At 33.0% G+C, this 16,464-nt stretch overlaps 2 protein-coding genes across 11 annotated transcripts in view; both read left to right on the top strand.

The window, feature by feature from the left end:
- LOC148598577 (uncharacterized) overlaps nucleotides 1-3,646 on the top strand; it is an 18,023-nt gene extending 14,377 nt beyond the window's left edge. The window contains exons 6-10 of the mRNA XM_088560238.1: nucleotides 495-709; nucleotides 848-1,934; nucleotides 2,203-2,482; nucleotides 2,727-2,879; nucleotides 3,210-3,646. Of these exons, the coding sequence (XP_088416364.1) occupies nucleotides 495-709; nucleotides 848-1,934; nucleotides 2,203-2,482; nucleotides 2,727-2,879; nucleotides 3,210-3,406 (1,932 nt within the window). The 3' untranslated portion in view covers nucleotides 3,407-3,646. The remainder of the gene's footprint in view (nucleotides 1-494; nucleotides 710-847; nucleotides 1,935-2,202; nucleotides 2,483-2,726; nucleotides 2,880-3,209) is intronic.
- LOC148598576 (uncharacterized) lies at nucleotides 1,258-16,464 on the top strand. 10 transcript variants are annotated; one of them, XM_088561083.1, is made up of 5 exons: nucleotides 6,848-7,010; nucleotides 8,736-8,875; nucleotides 9,438-9,481; nucleotides 9,761-10,076; nucleotides 11,186-16,464. In XM_088561083.1, exons 4-5 carry the CDS (start codon nucleotides 9,792-9,794, stop codon nucleotides 12,578-12,580), a joined length of 1,680 nt encoding a protein of 559 aa, XP_088417209.1. In that variant the 5' UTR covers nucleotides 6,848-7,010; nucleotides 8,736-8,875; nucleotides 9,438-9,481; nucleotides 9,761-9,791; the 3' UTR covers nucleotides 12,581-16,464. The 10 variants fall into 10 exon arrangements, with proteins under 10 accessions (XP_088417217.1, XP_088417210.1, XP_088417207.1 ...); XM_088561087.1 differs by having other exon boundaries at nucleotides 9,438-9,487; XM_088561085.1 differs by having other exon boundaries at nucleotides 6,876-6,914.

Raw genomic sequence — 16,464 nt, 5'->3', positions numbered from 1 at the left:
TATAATTCATTTAATTAAAAGTGTCACGTATTTGTCCACATAATAATAATTTATAATACACTTTAAATATACACAGCCACGGTAATCATTTTTAATAGGGAACATATGTTGTGAAACACACAATTCATGAAGAGTGTGTGATGCAATTGTATAAAGTCTTAACAAATGTAATTTTATAACATACGTCTTTAATGAGTGTTTATTTGATATATATGCATGCTACTTAAGATCAAATATGTATTTGCATTTGTTATATTAGAAGTAAATTCGATCAACAATAACTGATATTCAATTTTCAGTAAATGCTAGGTAGACAGAAAATAAAAATAGAAATTTTCAAGCGCTATATATATATATTCCTTGGGAATTTCATTCAGATGTTGTATTATAATTGAAGGATAAAGGCCATTAAACCTTCGTGAACCGCATGAGAATTTAGATATATATAAAGTTTCATATGCAGCAGGTATCACTTATTGTGTTTTCTTTTTCAGTATTGTTGTAAAGTTAACAAAATGGCATATAATAGAAAAGCAACGTTTGCAATGACGGATTCTGTAACAGTAGTGAAACGTTTATCTAGGAATACGGTGACATACAACAGATCTAATAGTGAAAATTTGCATTTAAAACAAAAGACGAATATAACTGAAGATATGATGTTAAAACGACCTTTAGAATGTAACAATACTGAAAGAAAATGCGAGAGGTCAGCTTACAGTTTATCTGAAAAAATACAATGCATGAAAAATGAAATAGAAGAGTTATTAGTTTGTTTGAAAATTTCGAGTTCTGTAGAACTTCGAACATATGTAGAGAAATTAAAAAACAAACAGAAACTGATTAGATTTAAAAAAGAAATAGAGGAAGCTGCTAAAAAGATTGAATCTCGAGTACAGGAACATTATATTAAAAAAGGATTCAGTAAAGGTGAAGTCTCTAAAGCATCACAGACTATGAATATGAATACAAGGGAAATTGAGAAAATGGCCCCTCGACGCATAAGCAATTTATCTGAATTCATGGGAGTTCTGAATACGGAAGCAACAGTTTACCCAGCATTTGAATCTTTGTTGAATAGATTATCATCATTGAGTGACTTTTCGCCAGGAATAAACATAAGTTTGAGTCGTCTAGCCAGTGCTGGTTTCTACAAGCCTAACAATGGTGAAAACAAAACTACTAAATGTTATTCTTGTGGGGTTGTTTATGACAAGTGGGAATCTGGCGACGACCCGATGTCTGTACACAGAATGTTGAATCCATCGTGTCCTTTTGTAATAGAGGCAGATGTGCCAGAGCCACAGAGAGAAGCAACAAATGCAGGAAATATAGCCGGCATTTCAGCAGCTACTTCTTTAGAGGTAAGTGCAAGAGCTATAATGTATCATTTTCAAGATTCCTATTCAGGTTCATTGACCAGAGAATCCAAAGGTTGTAATGGTAATATTTTAGAGGCGGAAACGTTGCAGGGCACATGCATATCGGATAACATGAGAAGTAGCAGTATCTCTAGAGGGAACCAGCATGGTCAGTCAGAAATATCCAGTCAAATACATCAGTCTTTGAACCAAGAGACCCCGGCCGCTCTACATCAGACTTCGGACCAAGAGTCCCCGGCCGGTCTAGGGATTTTTATCGACAAACCCAAGTACCCAAACTACGCTCCAATGCAAGCACGAATTAGTTCCTACAAAGGATGGCCATCGTATTTGGATCAGACAGCACAACAGATGTCAGAAGCTGGTTTTCTGTTTGCTGGTTATAATGATTATACCAGATGTTTTTCCTGTGGAGGAGGACTTAGGAACTGGGAGGCTGGAGATGATCCTTGGGTGGAGCATGCAAGGTGGTTTCCCAAATGTTCTTTTTTACTGCAGAACAAAGGGGACAAATTCATCGATGTTGTACAAAGGAAACACAAAGAAATAATGGTAAGTTAATGTACTACAGATAAAACAGTAATGATTAATGGAGAGTAGTGTTAATTTGATAATATTATGCATCTGCAAACAGATGTAAACTTTTTTTTTGTACAAATATTTTTTTCTTCCTGTTGAAATGCCATTCTCTCCACAAAATAACGTTGACTCTCCGGTTAAAATATGTCATTAAATGGATGCATTGAAAGCGTTCATTTATTGTGGATGCTGCTGTCATTGAATATCTGAATTGTATTCATTTCTATTTATTTTGTTACAGGATCAGGAGAAGTCGGTAGCTTCATGCAATGGTCAAACAGTGTCTACAAACAATACTCTGTCATCTGAAAGCTCTCATAGCAGATCAGAAATAAGCCACAATGACAACCTACTTGCTAATTCGACCATTTCTGGTAACAGTAACACGTCTATCTGTGCAAAGGAAGTTGGCAGCAGTCCGGAAATTTTACAGACTGTTGCCGCCAGGAGTGTACTTGAAATGGGATACAAAGATGGGGAAGTAATGGAGGCCCTTGACAAACTCCGTCAATTTGGTAAAGGTAAGATTACGTCATTGACATTTTTGTGCTAGAAAATTTCCATAATTCATATAATCCATTTTATATTTACTTGATATATGTAAGTATGATGAAATAATGGTCTCTATTTAGATATAAAAACTACTTAAATTATGAAAATTCTAACATGAATTCTTTTAAATTTATGAACATTAAATGTATAGCTGCAGGGACATACAACTAACAATTAAATAATATACTGAAATCGGTAGGTTTTCTTCTTTAGATGAAAGTGGAATATCTGCTACAGATATTATGCACGTCCTGTTAGGTGATGACATTTTGGTTCAGTCAAATTTGCCAAGCGTAGGAGCATCTGCAAACACCACATGTGTAGCCGAGAGTTCGTCACACAATGATACTGCATCTATTTTAGATGGTAAGTATTATGTATAAAACTCTTCATAGCAATTGTTTTAAAAAGGAGGAAGATCTCTTGCACAGAAATTTGCCAAAATAGGTATGAATCAACTTAATTTTCAATCATGTTTGTTTATTGACATAACAATCAAGTGGAAAATATTTTTACCTATTATATGTCAGTTTTGATGAATGCATCTGACTTACTTGATAAACATTGGTTACGTTAGCGTCACTACCAGTATAAGCATTTAAATGGTCTTATTCTTTTAAAGTTAATTCCGTAATGATGGTAGGAAGCTGACATCTTCTTCATTTTTAATCACAGTCTCCCTTTTCTTACTTTCAGAGACCGAACTTTTACTTGAAGAAAACAGGCAGCTTAAAGATCAAAGACTGTGCAAGGTATGTTTGGATTTAGACGCCACAATAGCCTTCCTACCATGTGGACACATTGTGTGTTGTAAAGATTGTGCGCCTGCCATGCGAAAATGTCCAGTGTGTCGGGCCCGTGTTAAAGGAACTGTTAAAACATACCTGGCATAATTGACCCGCAAAAATCATTTGAAAATAAATAAATGCTACTAACTTACTTGTTTATTTTGTTTTGTTTTAAGTTATGTTGTTATTTTTTGTTTTAGTTTCTTTTTATTCGTTTGTTTTTCAATTTTCTATAGTCATAGTTGGTCACGGACAGTATCTGTGTTATTTCATTAGAATACCTCTTTACAAAAAAGGTGTGTGTAAACAAAAATGATTGTCTTTATAAATACAATTGTTTTACTAGTTTTACTTTTGTTTTGAACCCTGATCGTTTGGATCATTCTTTATTGGCTGTGTTTTATATTCTTGTACTAAATGTTGTAATGTTATTATATAACAGGCGCCATAGCGATATTTTTGTGGATATTTGTGTTTTTTTTATATAATGAAGTTTATTCACAGCGTGTACTCTGAATTTATCATTATTAGCAAGTCGTCTGACTCCGCTTACCACCGATTCAAGTACTTCTCCTATAAAACTAATGCTTTAATCAAGTGTTGTTTCACATTTGTACTTCAGATTAATTTCAAACTGAATGAATTAAATATGTTGTAACTTACTATATCAACTTGTTTACGGTCTTCTGTACGACTTATGTACATAATAATTATGATAATAGTAATAACATATATTCGGGTAAAAGGCATGTTATATATATACATTTACAAACAAAAAGACAAAAAGGTAAAATACTTTATTGAAAAAAAGAAAGCTATAGATACACTTGCTGTTTGAACGGATGGGTCAAGAAAGTAAAAGGGCGCGTGACGTCGAACAATACGATACACATAATCAATCAATCCAGTGCAGTTATTTGCCCTACTTATTGAAAGAATGTGTGGTTATACATGCTTTGCTAATTTCATGCGTTACTAAAGATCATATTAATTCCCGTAATGCTTTTCCCTGTTATTCTACTGTTAATTTCCAGGGAACAGGGAAAATGGGTTTTTTTCATCCCTGGCTTCTTTTTTATTATACCTATAAGCAGTTTTATGCTTACAAGTGTCCCATGCATTGCAATCCTACTTGGATTAGATGCTGGTATTATCAGAATTATTATACATACAATGTAAATGTATTATGATATGCATCAGGGAGTGTATATTAGATGGAGAAGTCATTGTAATTTTATATGTAGAACACTGACTTAGCTATTTGGGAGATGATGAATTGAGCGACATTTTGCATTTTTTTAATTTGAGCGACATGATCTTTTCAGCGACAAAACACATATAAATTGAGCGACTTTTTATTTTTTAAATTCAGCGACATTTACCTGAGAAAAATACTTATTACCTCTTCCGTTAGTCAGTGTCACCTGCTCACCACGGGGAGGTGGAAGTAGAATTTTGAGCAGGAAATAGTGTTTGTTTATTGTTTACCCAGCTATTTGACTGTTTATTGGCCAATTTTCTAAAATTTCTGTTTAATACGTTCAAAAATGGGTCTTCTTAGACAAATAAGCAAAAACAATCAATTTTTTAAAGGTTCATATAGGATGGTTGGTCATTCAATATTTGTGAAAACCATTGCATTTATTAAAATAAAATTAATATCAAATAAAAGAGAAAAATCTGCTGAATGGCAACGGCTATTTTTAATAAATGTGCATGCTTCGTAGAGCAATAATGTGCTGACTAAATGAAATAAATGAGAATGAAATATCAAAATTTTCAGTTTCATAAACTATACCCCTGTAAACTGTTAATCATTGTGTCTTCTTACTGTCCTCTTGCATGTACACCTATTGTGTCTGAGGTTATTAATAAAATTGTCTTCTTTTGTTTTGTTTTGTCTTGTTTGTTTAAACATATGAACTATACTAATTAAAAGATTAAAGAAACTTCTTTAAAACGTTATTTTTTATGACATGAACATATATGTAGTAATGAGTTTGAAATACTTATTGAACAGTTAGAATATGGCCAATTTCTTAACTTTCCCTGCGGAAATTACTGATAAACAAACAGTAATTATTGGTTTTAAGAGGTAAATTTTGACTTTTTTTTATTATATTTTATTGTTTTAAGAACACACCCATCCCCGTTATGTTAATCATAACTTTGTCATTATCAATTTGTCATTTTTATAACTTATATGACTAAAATCCTGAATGATTGTTCTTTCCCCCTGTGTGCACTCAAAAGTCAAATGTAAATCTTATAGGCTTTCACAACTCATACGTTATGCCAGAGCTTGCCGAAACTACGCAGACTTTTTGTATCGCGCTAGAACTCTAACAAATAGGTTTCTGGAACAGGGTTATGTTGCTACAAGATTGAAGTCATCACTACAGAAGTTTTATCGTCGTCATCATGAACTCGTGGATCGTTATGATGTATCCATCTGCACCATGAAAACTGATTTATTCAACGGGTCATAGTTTTCCTTTCCTCGTTTGTCTACCCCGGACTTAACTTTTTATGAGCAACCCGGCGGGTGTTTCTAGAAAAGCAGAGTACAGTTACCCTACCGGTGCACCTGGTCCTTGCTCCCAGTTTTTAGTGGAGTCCGAGTTGCTCATTTGCTTTTGTTACTTTGTATGTATGATTTTAGTTACTTTATGTTCTTTGTTGTGTATGTCTGTTTTCCATCTCTGGCCTTTGTCCCTGGATTGCATTCTTTTGATTACCGCTATAACCTTGATTCCCTTGATTACTCTTTAAGTTTAACCAGTATAAAAACCGGGGAGGCACAGTTATTTTTATACATTATATAGACTTTGTCAGGAGTGACCAGTCCCTGTATGTATATGTGTCGGTAATATAAATATTTTATTACATTATATATATAGACCTTATAGGTTCCAATTTTACACTGCATTGGTTATATTTATTTTAGGGGTATATATATATAGACCTTATAAGTTCCAATTGTACACTGCATTGGTTATATTTATTTTAGGGGTATATATATATAGACCTTATAAGTTCCAATTGTACACTGCATTGGTTATATTTATTTTAGGTACCTGTATGTGCAATAATTTTAAAATAAACGTGTTAAAATTTCTCGCATTTATTGTATTTATCAAGTCACTAACAGAGAAATTCGGTCCAGAAATTTATAATTTGAGTTCACGCTATCATTCGCTCATTTTGCCTAAATTTTACACAAAATCAACATTATAATTTACCAATTAGAGGGTGTACCATCCTCTGGAATCCTCCTGTCGGATCCGCCACTGACAAGCAACATACCAATATATAAATTAAAAAGTTACCGACATATTTAAAAAGTATTTTTATTTTTGATAAATAATTAAAACTTCTTTACTGTTTACTGCTAATAATGTTGTCGTTTTACTTCTTCCCCACAGATGTCAATAAATCATAAAGATATTAATCAACATAATGACCATTATAGCCATGGAGGAACATGGAACGACAATCAGTTGGACCGAGTTGACTGTCAATAATAGCATAAAAAGAGCGCGGTAATCCCCTGTCTTATCTTCGCTCAGTTGTAAATCAGGAAATTCGATCGAAATTCTGACATTTTCTTGCGGTAAACATTTCCATTCTTCTAATTATATGAAGTATACATATCACCAAATATTGCTATTGTTCATAGCGTAATTAATGGTCGGTCAAGACGTATTTTGTAAGTTCACTTTAACAGCGCACCTTTGTTTACAAGAATTCTGATTCGGTCCATTGTTCGCATTGGGAGATCATTTGGATAACCATTGTAAAGGCAATTAATCCTCAAACTCCCTAGAAAATTTACAATATCCATAATAGGTATTCCAAATTACCACTGACCTTTCAACCCTTCTCTATATTTTATTTTGATAGTAATGTTGGCTAAGCCTGAGGCCAGTGAGGGGTGGGGCTATTGAAGTATTGACTCTAATGTAGGTCAGATGTGCCAAACAAGAAATTGGAAATTAAGAGATATTGTTTTACATGTGAAATTGGGCGAGACAAGAGTCAATAAGGCTTGTTACTTTTGTAACAGAACAGTAGCAGACATGGTATGTCAGACATAACATAAAATTATGTGTCTGCTACATGCACCATTTCATTACATACGTAACAAGCTCAACCCACTTTCATCTTGCGCAATTTCACACGTTAGGAGATTCACAATGTCGAAAAAACAGAGTCTCTTATGCAAAATGATCTTGCAAAACTTCCATTAAAAAAAGACTGTCAATATGCATCCGGCATCAGCATACAGAAAAATGTCACAACAGAAAGTTATATTCAGTTAGTGACTGTTTATCACTTGTAAATATATGGTCAATGCATTTTGACTGCTGAAATAGAATGGTTGCAGTGTAAATCCATTTATATCCCCTAATTGCCCAAAAGTCACTTTAATCATTAGGGATTTAAGAAGAAGGTGGGGTGACAAAGTGGATGGCCTTGAGTCAGGAATATATGTGTATACATGAACAATGTAAGTCTGAGTGACATGCCTACCTGGGGTTAATTGCTTCTTTTTACATACATGCCAGTGTAATTGTTTGCTTTTGGTCAAAATTAAAATTAAGTTGGTTTTCCTCTACCCTATCAACCTTTCAGGGATTAATCTAGAGGGAGAAATGGACAAAAACTTATCCCTGTTTGTGCTCACTTCTCCCATTTATCTTTGAGAGGGAGAAGTTTTTGTAATAAATTACCTAGACAAAAATGTCAATATTGTTATTTTTCAAACAGAATTTACAAAAACCTCTCCTTGTCATTGATGTCTAGATTAGGCCCTGCTTTAAAAATTGGCTCTACCCAAATTCTCTGACAGATTTTAAAATAAAAACTCAAATCAACATTTCTCTAATCTTTGATCATGGTTTTTACAGAATTATATGTAGTTTTGGGGATGAAATAATTTTCCAGCTTTCAATGAACATGTACCTACCCGAAGCCAGGTTGGGTAAGGCGAAGCAAACATTATTTTATGTGTGGCCTAAAATAACATAAAAAATCAGGCTATTTCTTTTATTTTGTTTCCCAGTTGGTAAAAGAAATAGCTCAAAAATGATCCGAAGTAAGATAAATGATTTCCCAACCCAAAGTGATGGATATAGTGTTTCAAAACTACGCTGATTACATAATCTGGTTCCCTGGTCAATATCATAAGCGACCCGAAGATCGCAAAAGTATAGACTCGGGTCATCAATGATGAATATGCACAATACATGAGTAACTTGCTGCTTATGAAATAAAGTAAAAACCAAGATGAAATTATATCAGTTAACTTATTTATTTTGGATTTGTATCGAAAGGTATTATAAGTAATTTGAAAGAAATATTTAAACGTTACTTTTTTAAATTTGAATATTAGAACGTATGAAGTAAATAAAATAAAGTCATATTCACGCAGCCAATCAAAAGACAGAAGGCGTCAGTGGTGACCGGAGGTTTTATTTGAGGGAAACTTGTGGAACCTAAATATTACCCTGGCATCCAGGTTACACAAATATTCTGTTTTCAAAGGTTGTGTTGGACTGAGACTGAGAGAAGGTACATGTACATGTGACTTCCAATTCTAGCAAAAATATAAGTTACATAAAATGTATCATCACTGTTTTGTTCAAAACCCCTTCGATCTTGCTATATCTATATGATAACAAATAATAGACACACACAAAAAGGAGCATTTTCAATCAGAATATACAATGTAATAAGAATGTAATCGATAAAAGATATCCATTTAAAGGTGTAGACATAGGGTAAGGGACATAACTCTTAAAGGTCAGTGATATGTTAGTATCATATTCAATTTCACCAAAGCCTTTCAAGCTTTCCAAGTTACTTTGATGCATACATGAGATTGATGTAAAATGGTAAATGCAAACAGTCCAATGATTTGTAAGAGTTGTGTCCTTTACCCTAGTTCTACCTCCTTAAAAGCTTGTGGTTCTACGGTCCTAACTCCTGACCACAATTTCAAAATCTGAGTTTCAAGGTTTATTACATTTATATTCATACTCAATTATTATTGTCAATAAAATTCAAAATCCCATCTGTGTGACTTTATTTTACTTAAAAAATGTGCATTATCATGATTTTTTCTTTTTTGCAGCCACATTACTTGGTGTGTAGATTTCCCTGTGGATACATGTACAAGTAAGGGTAATGAATACAAATATTCTACTACATGTACTATATTTGATATGGTTACTTTGAACCATATTTTTAATATCTATATGTACATGTATTTGTATAGATGTACAATGTACCACAAAAACAACTTGTATCATATACAAGTATACATACATAGTACCTGGGCAATGTCACATGAAAAATAAGTTTAATACATACATATTCTTAATGTTACTTTTTGGTATTTGGTGGATGACAGTTGAATTGGTTATCATACCACATCTCCTATTTTTATATTTTCAGATGTATACACCATTTATGCTGAACTTGTAAGATGCCGACCAATTCACAGGGTAAAGGTGTTCCAGTTTCAACATGTTTAACCAATAACCAAGAAGACCAACCCAATATAAATGTAGAAACTCTTTCGCTTGTTCCTGATATGGCTGAACATAACAGGGATCCAGAGGACCAAGGCAGTACTGGTTTAATTTCTATCAAGGTAGAAGTTGAACCAGATTCTAATGGTATATTACATGTATGTGACAATAAGACACAGAATTGCACCATGTCGGAAAATCAGTCTGATGGTAGAGAGCAGGATCTTGATGCTTTAGAGGTAAAAGACAATAATTGGATCACATAATCCATTTGACAGAATGGATAGATAAAAAAAATTCTGTCCTAGGGGAAACATACATGTACATGTACATGTAAATTGATTGTTTTCTCTGCTTGAGAATTTTTAAATTTAGGTTCTTAACATGGAAGTAAAAGTGGGCCTGATAAAATCTTAAATTTAACTATTGAGAATGAAGATGTAATAATTTAGTATATTTTTAAATAGAGACTTCACTAAATGAAGTTTGGTTTCTCCATTAAAATTATAAAAAAAATACATTGAACAAATGCAAGTTAATGTAGATGTGCATGTACATGTACCATCTTAAAGACATTTTAACAGTTCCATGCATACAATTTATTATTTTATTTGGCTTAGAATGAGAGAAGGCATATGTGACTTCCAGATGTTGAAAAACACTGCCTACACTGAAAGTAAAAAAAAAATGTTCAGTTGTATGATCAAAAGATACATTTCGTAATGTAAAACAGTAATGTAACAGAAATCTTAATTCTTTTAGACATGGGTCCTGTAAACTAATCCTTTATAAGCAGGACCCATGGCCCTAAGTTTGCCAGTGAGGTCAGACTGATCTAGGGGTCGTGTTTGGTTCTGTGTTCAATCCCAGGCCAAGTCACACCAAAAATTAAAAACTGAAAAGTCACTGCTTCTATGCCTAGCATGCAGTATTTATGGGATAGAGTGACGACTGGTTGGAGTCAGTTTAATGTATCAAAGTAAGGTGACCTGTAGACTGTTGCTTCTGTGTGCTAGCACAATAAAGATCCAGCCTTAGTGTGTAATACTAGTACAAAGCAGGGTGTTTGATTGGTCAATAGTTCTTGTCCTGAAATGCACAAAATATTTGCCATAGAATGTTAATTCATTATCCACCAATCGAAAAAGGTCAGAGTTCTCAGCTTGAAGAATGCATTAAGATTTAACTTGTGTCCAGAACAAGTTTCACACACTCTTTAAATCTGGGCATTCTTCAGCCCTTGTAATCATATATTGGTTATTCACTCTTTCCAATGAATTATCCTATTAATTTTATATTCTTATTTGGGCATTTTTATTTAAATGTTGTTTTTCACAATTTTTTACAGCCAAATAAAATTAAGCAAGAAGCTGAGGAACCAAGTAATGATACATGTATGCAGGTGGTGGAATGTACACCAAAGTTGAACAACTTAAGTTTATCTTCATTATTCACAGATGCAACTAATGATAAAAATAGTGTCCAACAGAGGGGCAAGAGGTCTTCTACTAATAAGAAGACTTGTAGGGTTGGGAAGTTAGGTAAAAGAGGGAAGAAAAGTCAGCCAAAGCTGGGGTCAGAGACAAATTCAGGGGAGACAACTTTTGATTGCAAAAGATGCAATAAACAGTTTACAATGGAAGAGGACCTGATATTTCATAAGGAAGTCCATACTGCATGTACATGTGAGGTATGTGGTAAGACATATGGAAATAAAAGTAACTTCAGGAGGCATTTGAAAATACATTCATCTGACAACTTGTACAAATGTGAAATATGTTGTAAACATTTCAAAGTCGAAATTTCTCTCAAACGGCATATGGAAGCACATGCTGGTGAAAGACCACACAAATGTACGTTATGCGACAAAAGTTTTTCAGTAGCTGATTCCCTTAGAATACATATGCGAAAACATAACGGAGAAAGACCATATATCTGTGATGTTTGTGGTCGAGGGTTTCCTCAGCTGAGTAATTTACAAAAACATAAAACTGTCCACTCAGATGAGAGACCATTTCAATGCACATATTGTGGAGATTGCTTCAAATTGGAATTAACATTAAGAAATCATGTTATCTTTAAACATTCCAACAAAAGAGAATTTGCATGTACAGAATGTGGGAAGATGTTTCATATGAGATCAGATTTAAAAAGACATACTAGAATACACACGGGTGAAAAGCCTTATGCATGTACATTATGTCCGATGAAATTCTCAAAGAATATTTATTTGAAGCGTCACATTGCATTTCACACTGGAGAACCGCTGGATGAGTCGACAAAATTTAACAAAAAGAAATATCCGTGTACAATATGCGGGAAAACAAGTGATAGCAAAAGTCACCTGAAAATACACATGCATATACATTTTAACGAGAGGCCATACCAATGCAGTAAGTGTGACAAAACCTTCAAAGACCCATCCCACTTAAAAGCACATGCTATAACACATACTGATTCCAAACCTTTCAAATGTGAAAAATGCGGGAAAGATTTCAATAGGAATTACAATCTAGTAGTACACATGAGAACACATACAGGCGATAAACCTTACAAATGTGATGAGTGTGGGAAAGGATTTAAACAGAAGGGAGATATGACGAAACACATGAGAACACATTCAGATGAAAAGCCGTTTGAATGTGACATATGTGGGAAGGGTTTCCGTCAGAGCAGTAATCTATTGACTCATCTAAGGACTAATTGTGAGGAGAAAGGAAAGAAAAAAAGAAAGAAAGAATAAAATCTTTTATTCTTTCCAACTGTTAAATTCTGGAAGACATTGGGTACAAAATGTAATAGAATGCCATCCAACTCAATTATAGTGGGAGTTGATACACAAACCCTCCACCTTTCCTGGTTAAATACACAGAATGTTTTAATGAGTTCTTTCTATAAATTAAAAATGTTATTTAATGATTAAAATAACTCATATAACCTCACTAGTTACATTAAATGTGATTGTTTTGATGTTGAAGCTTTCCATTGTAGATTTTTTTGGTAGAATAATGCTGTTAATGGGTATGGGTTCAATTAAAGTTGGGTTCCTGGGCTCATAAAATGTATATATATATATATATATATATTTTTATAAGCTTTTTAAGCTTCATCACTGCTTGTATAATACTACAGAAGCTTTTGATAGACATTTTATATGAAATATGTGATTGGCAGGATTATTTTGATGGGGTGGGTTGACAAACCTTCCATCCAGGTTGATATTGATGGATGTAATTAATATTCAAATGAGTCAATATGGCCCTAAAAATTAGAAATTACCCATGATACTGTATGAGTCAAATTGGCTGTAAATTCTAGGCCCAAATAAAAAATAAAATCTTTGATGACAAAAGTGTGCTCCTTTTCATATTTAATTATTATGTCCTTGACTAATTGAGGAATTTACAGGAGGGTCATTGACCCATGAGGTCATAATTTTAGGATGCTTTCTGATAGGCACTGTACATTTATAACTCTTCTTACATGTACATGTTCATATTCATTTATTTCCACTCATAATGCATTATGGGAAAACCCGGGGAGGTCTTCATGGACTGCTGCTTTATCATGTTGTAGTTGATTACTAAGCCACTTTTTCATTTTCAAAAATGTTTGTGTTGTCCTTGTAGAATCCATAATACATGTACATGTGCTTATATATGTACATTGGGGTAGAAATAAGAAAATTTGTCAAATCGGTCATATGGGCAAGTTTTTTAAAACATCCAAAATTAGAAGTCCGAATGGGCAGCAGTTATTTTGGTACCCTTTTATTGCAGCCAAATATCAGCTGTTTCCCCTGGAGACTTTTCCCAAAATGTTGAAAAGTATTTTTCCCAAACTTTTGACCATTCTATCTATAGTTCTATTTGAATTTAAAACAGTGTTATTCATCATACATGTTAGTATGATGCTTAATTTTTGTACCACCACAAAAATTTTGCTGTCCTATTGGTATGGCGCTGTTGTCGTCATCGTCTGTAGACACTTGGTTTTCATGTGGTAACTTAAGTTGTGGTTGACCAATTGTTTTCAAATTTTCATATGACTTTACTTACCACAAAAGGGAGGTTCATATTTACATGTAATTTGGACTTTGTAGCTGTGGCCCTACCGTTTAAGAAAAATAAGCCAAAAAGGGTCAAAGAGACCATACCCTAAAAAATCAGTGATTTCATTTTTGGTTCAATTTCAAATTTTTTTATTGGAATCTCTATGAATTTTCATTCAGATTTCAGATATTCCTTTTGTTTTCGAGATATAAGGGGTCAAGGGGTCACATCCCAAAAAAATTGACTTCTTTATTTTTGGTCTGATTTCAATATTTTTTATTGGATTCTTTATGAAAATTCCTGCATGTATGTTTCAATCAAATTGCAGATTTTTCTTATGGTTTTCAAGTTATAAGGGGTCAAAGGGACCACACCCCATAAAAAATGGACTTTTTTATTTTTGGTCTGATTTTGAAAATTTTTATTTGAATTTCAAATTTTGTGCAATATACTATAATGTCGAAACTAGTTGTTGTGTCCATAATGAGTTGTAAGTCCTTATGCATAAGTGTGTCAAAAACTAATATTATGTTCTTACTTAATCGGCCCAAATATTCAGGGTTTGACCACTGTGGTTTTATCATGCAGTGCTCTGAAAAGCTTGTTATAAGTAAACTAAGTGTACAATACCAGTATATGTTGTATCCTTTCAATAAACCCCGCAATGTTCATTTATCTTTTAATGCTGCATATTATGAAAATATTTGTTGACTGGTACGGTATTTAAAATCTTTGACTCATTTTCATGTTTGATGTTTTTGCCTTCATTACTCAGTGGTTTCACTGACAGGTAAATAATTAATTTTAGAGCTTATTTAACATTTTCTTGTCTCCTTTTTTAAAACCTTATATGGGAATTTATTGCAGGGTTTAATAATAATTTTTGTGATTAGGTTATTTTTTACTTTTCCTAGGTCAGAAATGGAGTTTTTTTTACATCCATCAATCACTAATTTGAACCCTGTATTTGTGTTCTAAATGCATATCTTTGCATAATATTGTATAAAATGAACAAGAAAATTGATTAATGCACAAATTGTAGTGTAATTATAGCGGGAATATTTCATATTTTGTAGTGTTTATTAATAGAATTAAATCTCTATACATGTACTTTCAACTTTGATGAAATGACATACATGTACAGTGCATTTACTTAGCATTATTAATTTTTAATTTTACATGTACAAGCATCTTTATAGTAAATTAGTGTTTTTAATTACTTCACATTTTTCGTTGTTATTTTTTTTATTTAGGATGTAGGTGTACATATGTATCCTTGATATATTTTGTTAACTATATTTAGATCATTTTGCATGTTCAGTTTTAAATTTATTATTTTATGCTATGGACTATGGTAGATTTTTTGTACTTTAAGGAGGTAAACCTAGGGTTAGGTACATAACTCTTACAAATCATTGGAACGTTTGTATTCACCATTTACATCTATCTCTTGCAAGCATCAAAGTGACTTGGACTGATTTAATTCTGTTTCAAAGGAAAGCTTGAAAGGATTTGGGGAAATTGAATATGATACAAACATATCACTAATTTCAAGTGAAGTCCCTTACTCGAGCTCTACCTCCTTAAAACTGCTTATTTTTGTGGAAATTGCTGTACATGTAGGTTTATATTAATAGTGTTGATACTGTACCAGTAGAATAGAATGTTGGTTCCACTAAAATTGTTAAATGTGGATCTAGTCAAGAGCAAATTTTGAAAAAAAATGGGTTTTTAAGTTTTTTTCTTTTTTATTATTATTTTTTCCCAGATTATACACAAAATAAAAATTTCCCATGAGAAGGGGGTCATCGATCTTACTGTCACAAACATGTTTTGGGGAATTTTTTTTCAATGTTAGCAGATATCAATATTTATTCAGTGTTTTGTGAAAATTTGGTTATGAAGGTTGATAGGTGTTCTATCAAAAATCTTTTTGAATAATTTAATAATCTAACAATGTCCAATATATAGAATAACCTTTGCCATATTGATAGTCAGTCCAAAGATTCTGAAAAGGAGGAGGGGTTCCTGAAAAATTGTGTGCTAGTATTGTTCCCAATATCTGCAAATTTGTATGAAATTCAGGAAAAATGCCAATGAAAGGGGTTGTTATCCTTGGAATTTCCCTTTTTTGGATATTCCACTGCTATAACAGCTTTTTATGTTAGGCCTAATAATGGCAGCAATGTGAAAGTACTATTGTTCATGGGGTACCAATTGACGTGGTTTTCGTGGGTTCGGTTAACCACGAGATTTGGTTCCAAATGAAAAAGAAATTTCCCATTTGTTTTTTAGTAGAGTTGTCAAATGCACAAATTCAAGAATCGACTAACTGATAAATCTTTCTTAAACCACGAAAACTTGTACACAATTAAAAGTACCTTCACAATACACAATTATTAGGGTCATACAGGAAATTTATAGAAAGGTTAAAGCCTGAAAACCAACCATTTTTAAACAAAGTTTTATTGTATGGATTTAGTGTTTGTTATGTCATGTTACATACATGTACATGTAGATGTGTATTGGTATTTTGTGGTTTTACATTAATAAAGCTCTCACTTTACTATTTCTA

This window comes from Perna viridis, chromosome 14 (assembly GCF_037379345.1).
Source record: "Perna viridis isolate PV_CMFRI_1.1 ecotype Kerala chromosome 14, ASM3737934v1, whole genome shotgun sequence".
Lineage (NCBI taxonomy): Eukaryota > Metazoa > Mollusca > Bivalvia > Mytilida > Mytilidae > Perna > Perna viridis.
Note: the sequence above shows the minus strand (reverse complement) of the source record. Positions and strands in the feature narration are given on the sequence as shown.

What these genes read in the sequence shown, in the direction of transcription:
- LOC148598576 (XM_088561091.1), top strand. Translation starts at nt 9,792, where the DNA reads ATGCCGACCAATTCACAGGGTAAAGGTGTTCCAGTTTCAACATGTTTA. An exon ending in AGGATCTTGATGCTTTAGAG is followed by an intron (nt 10,077 to 11,185) that starts GTAAAAGACAAT and finishes AATTTTTTACAG; the next exon opens with CCAAATAAAATTAAGCAAGA.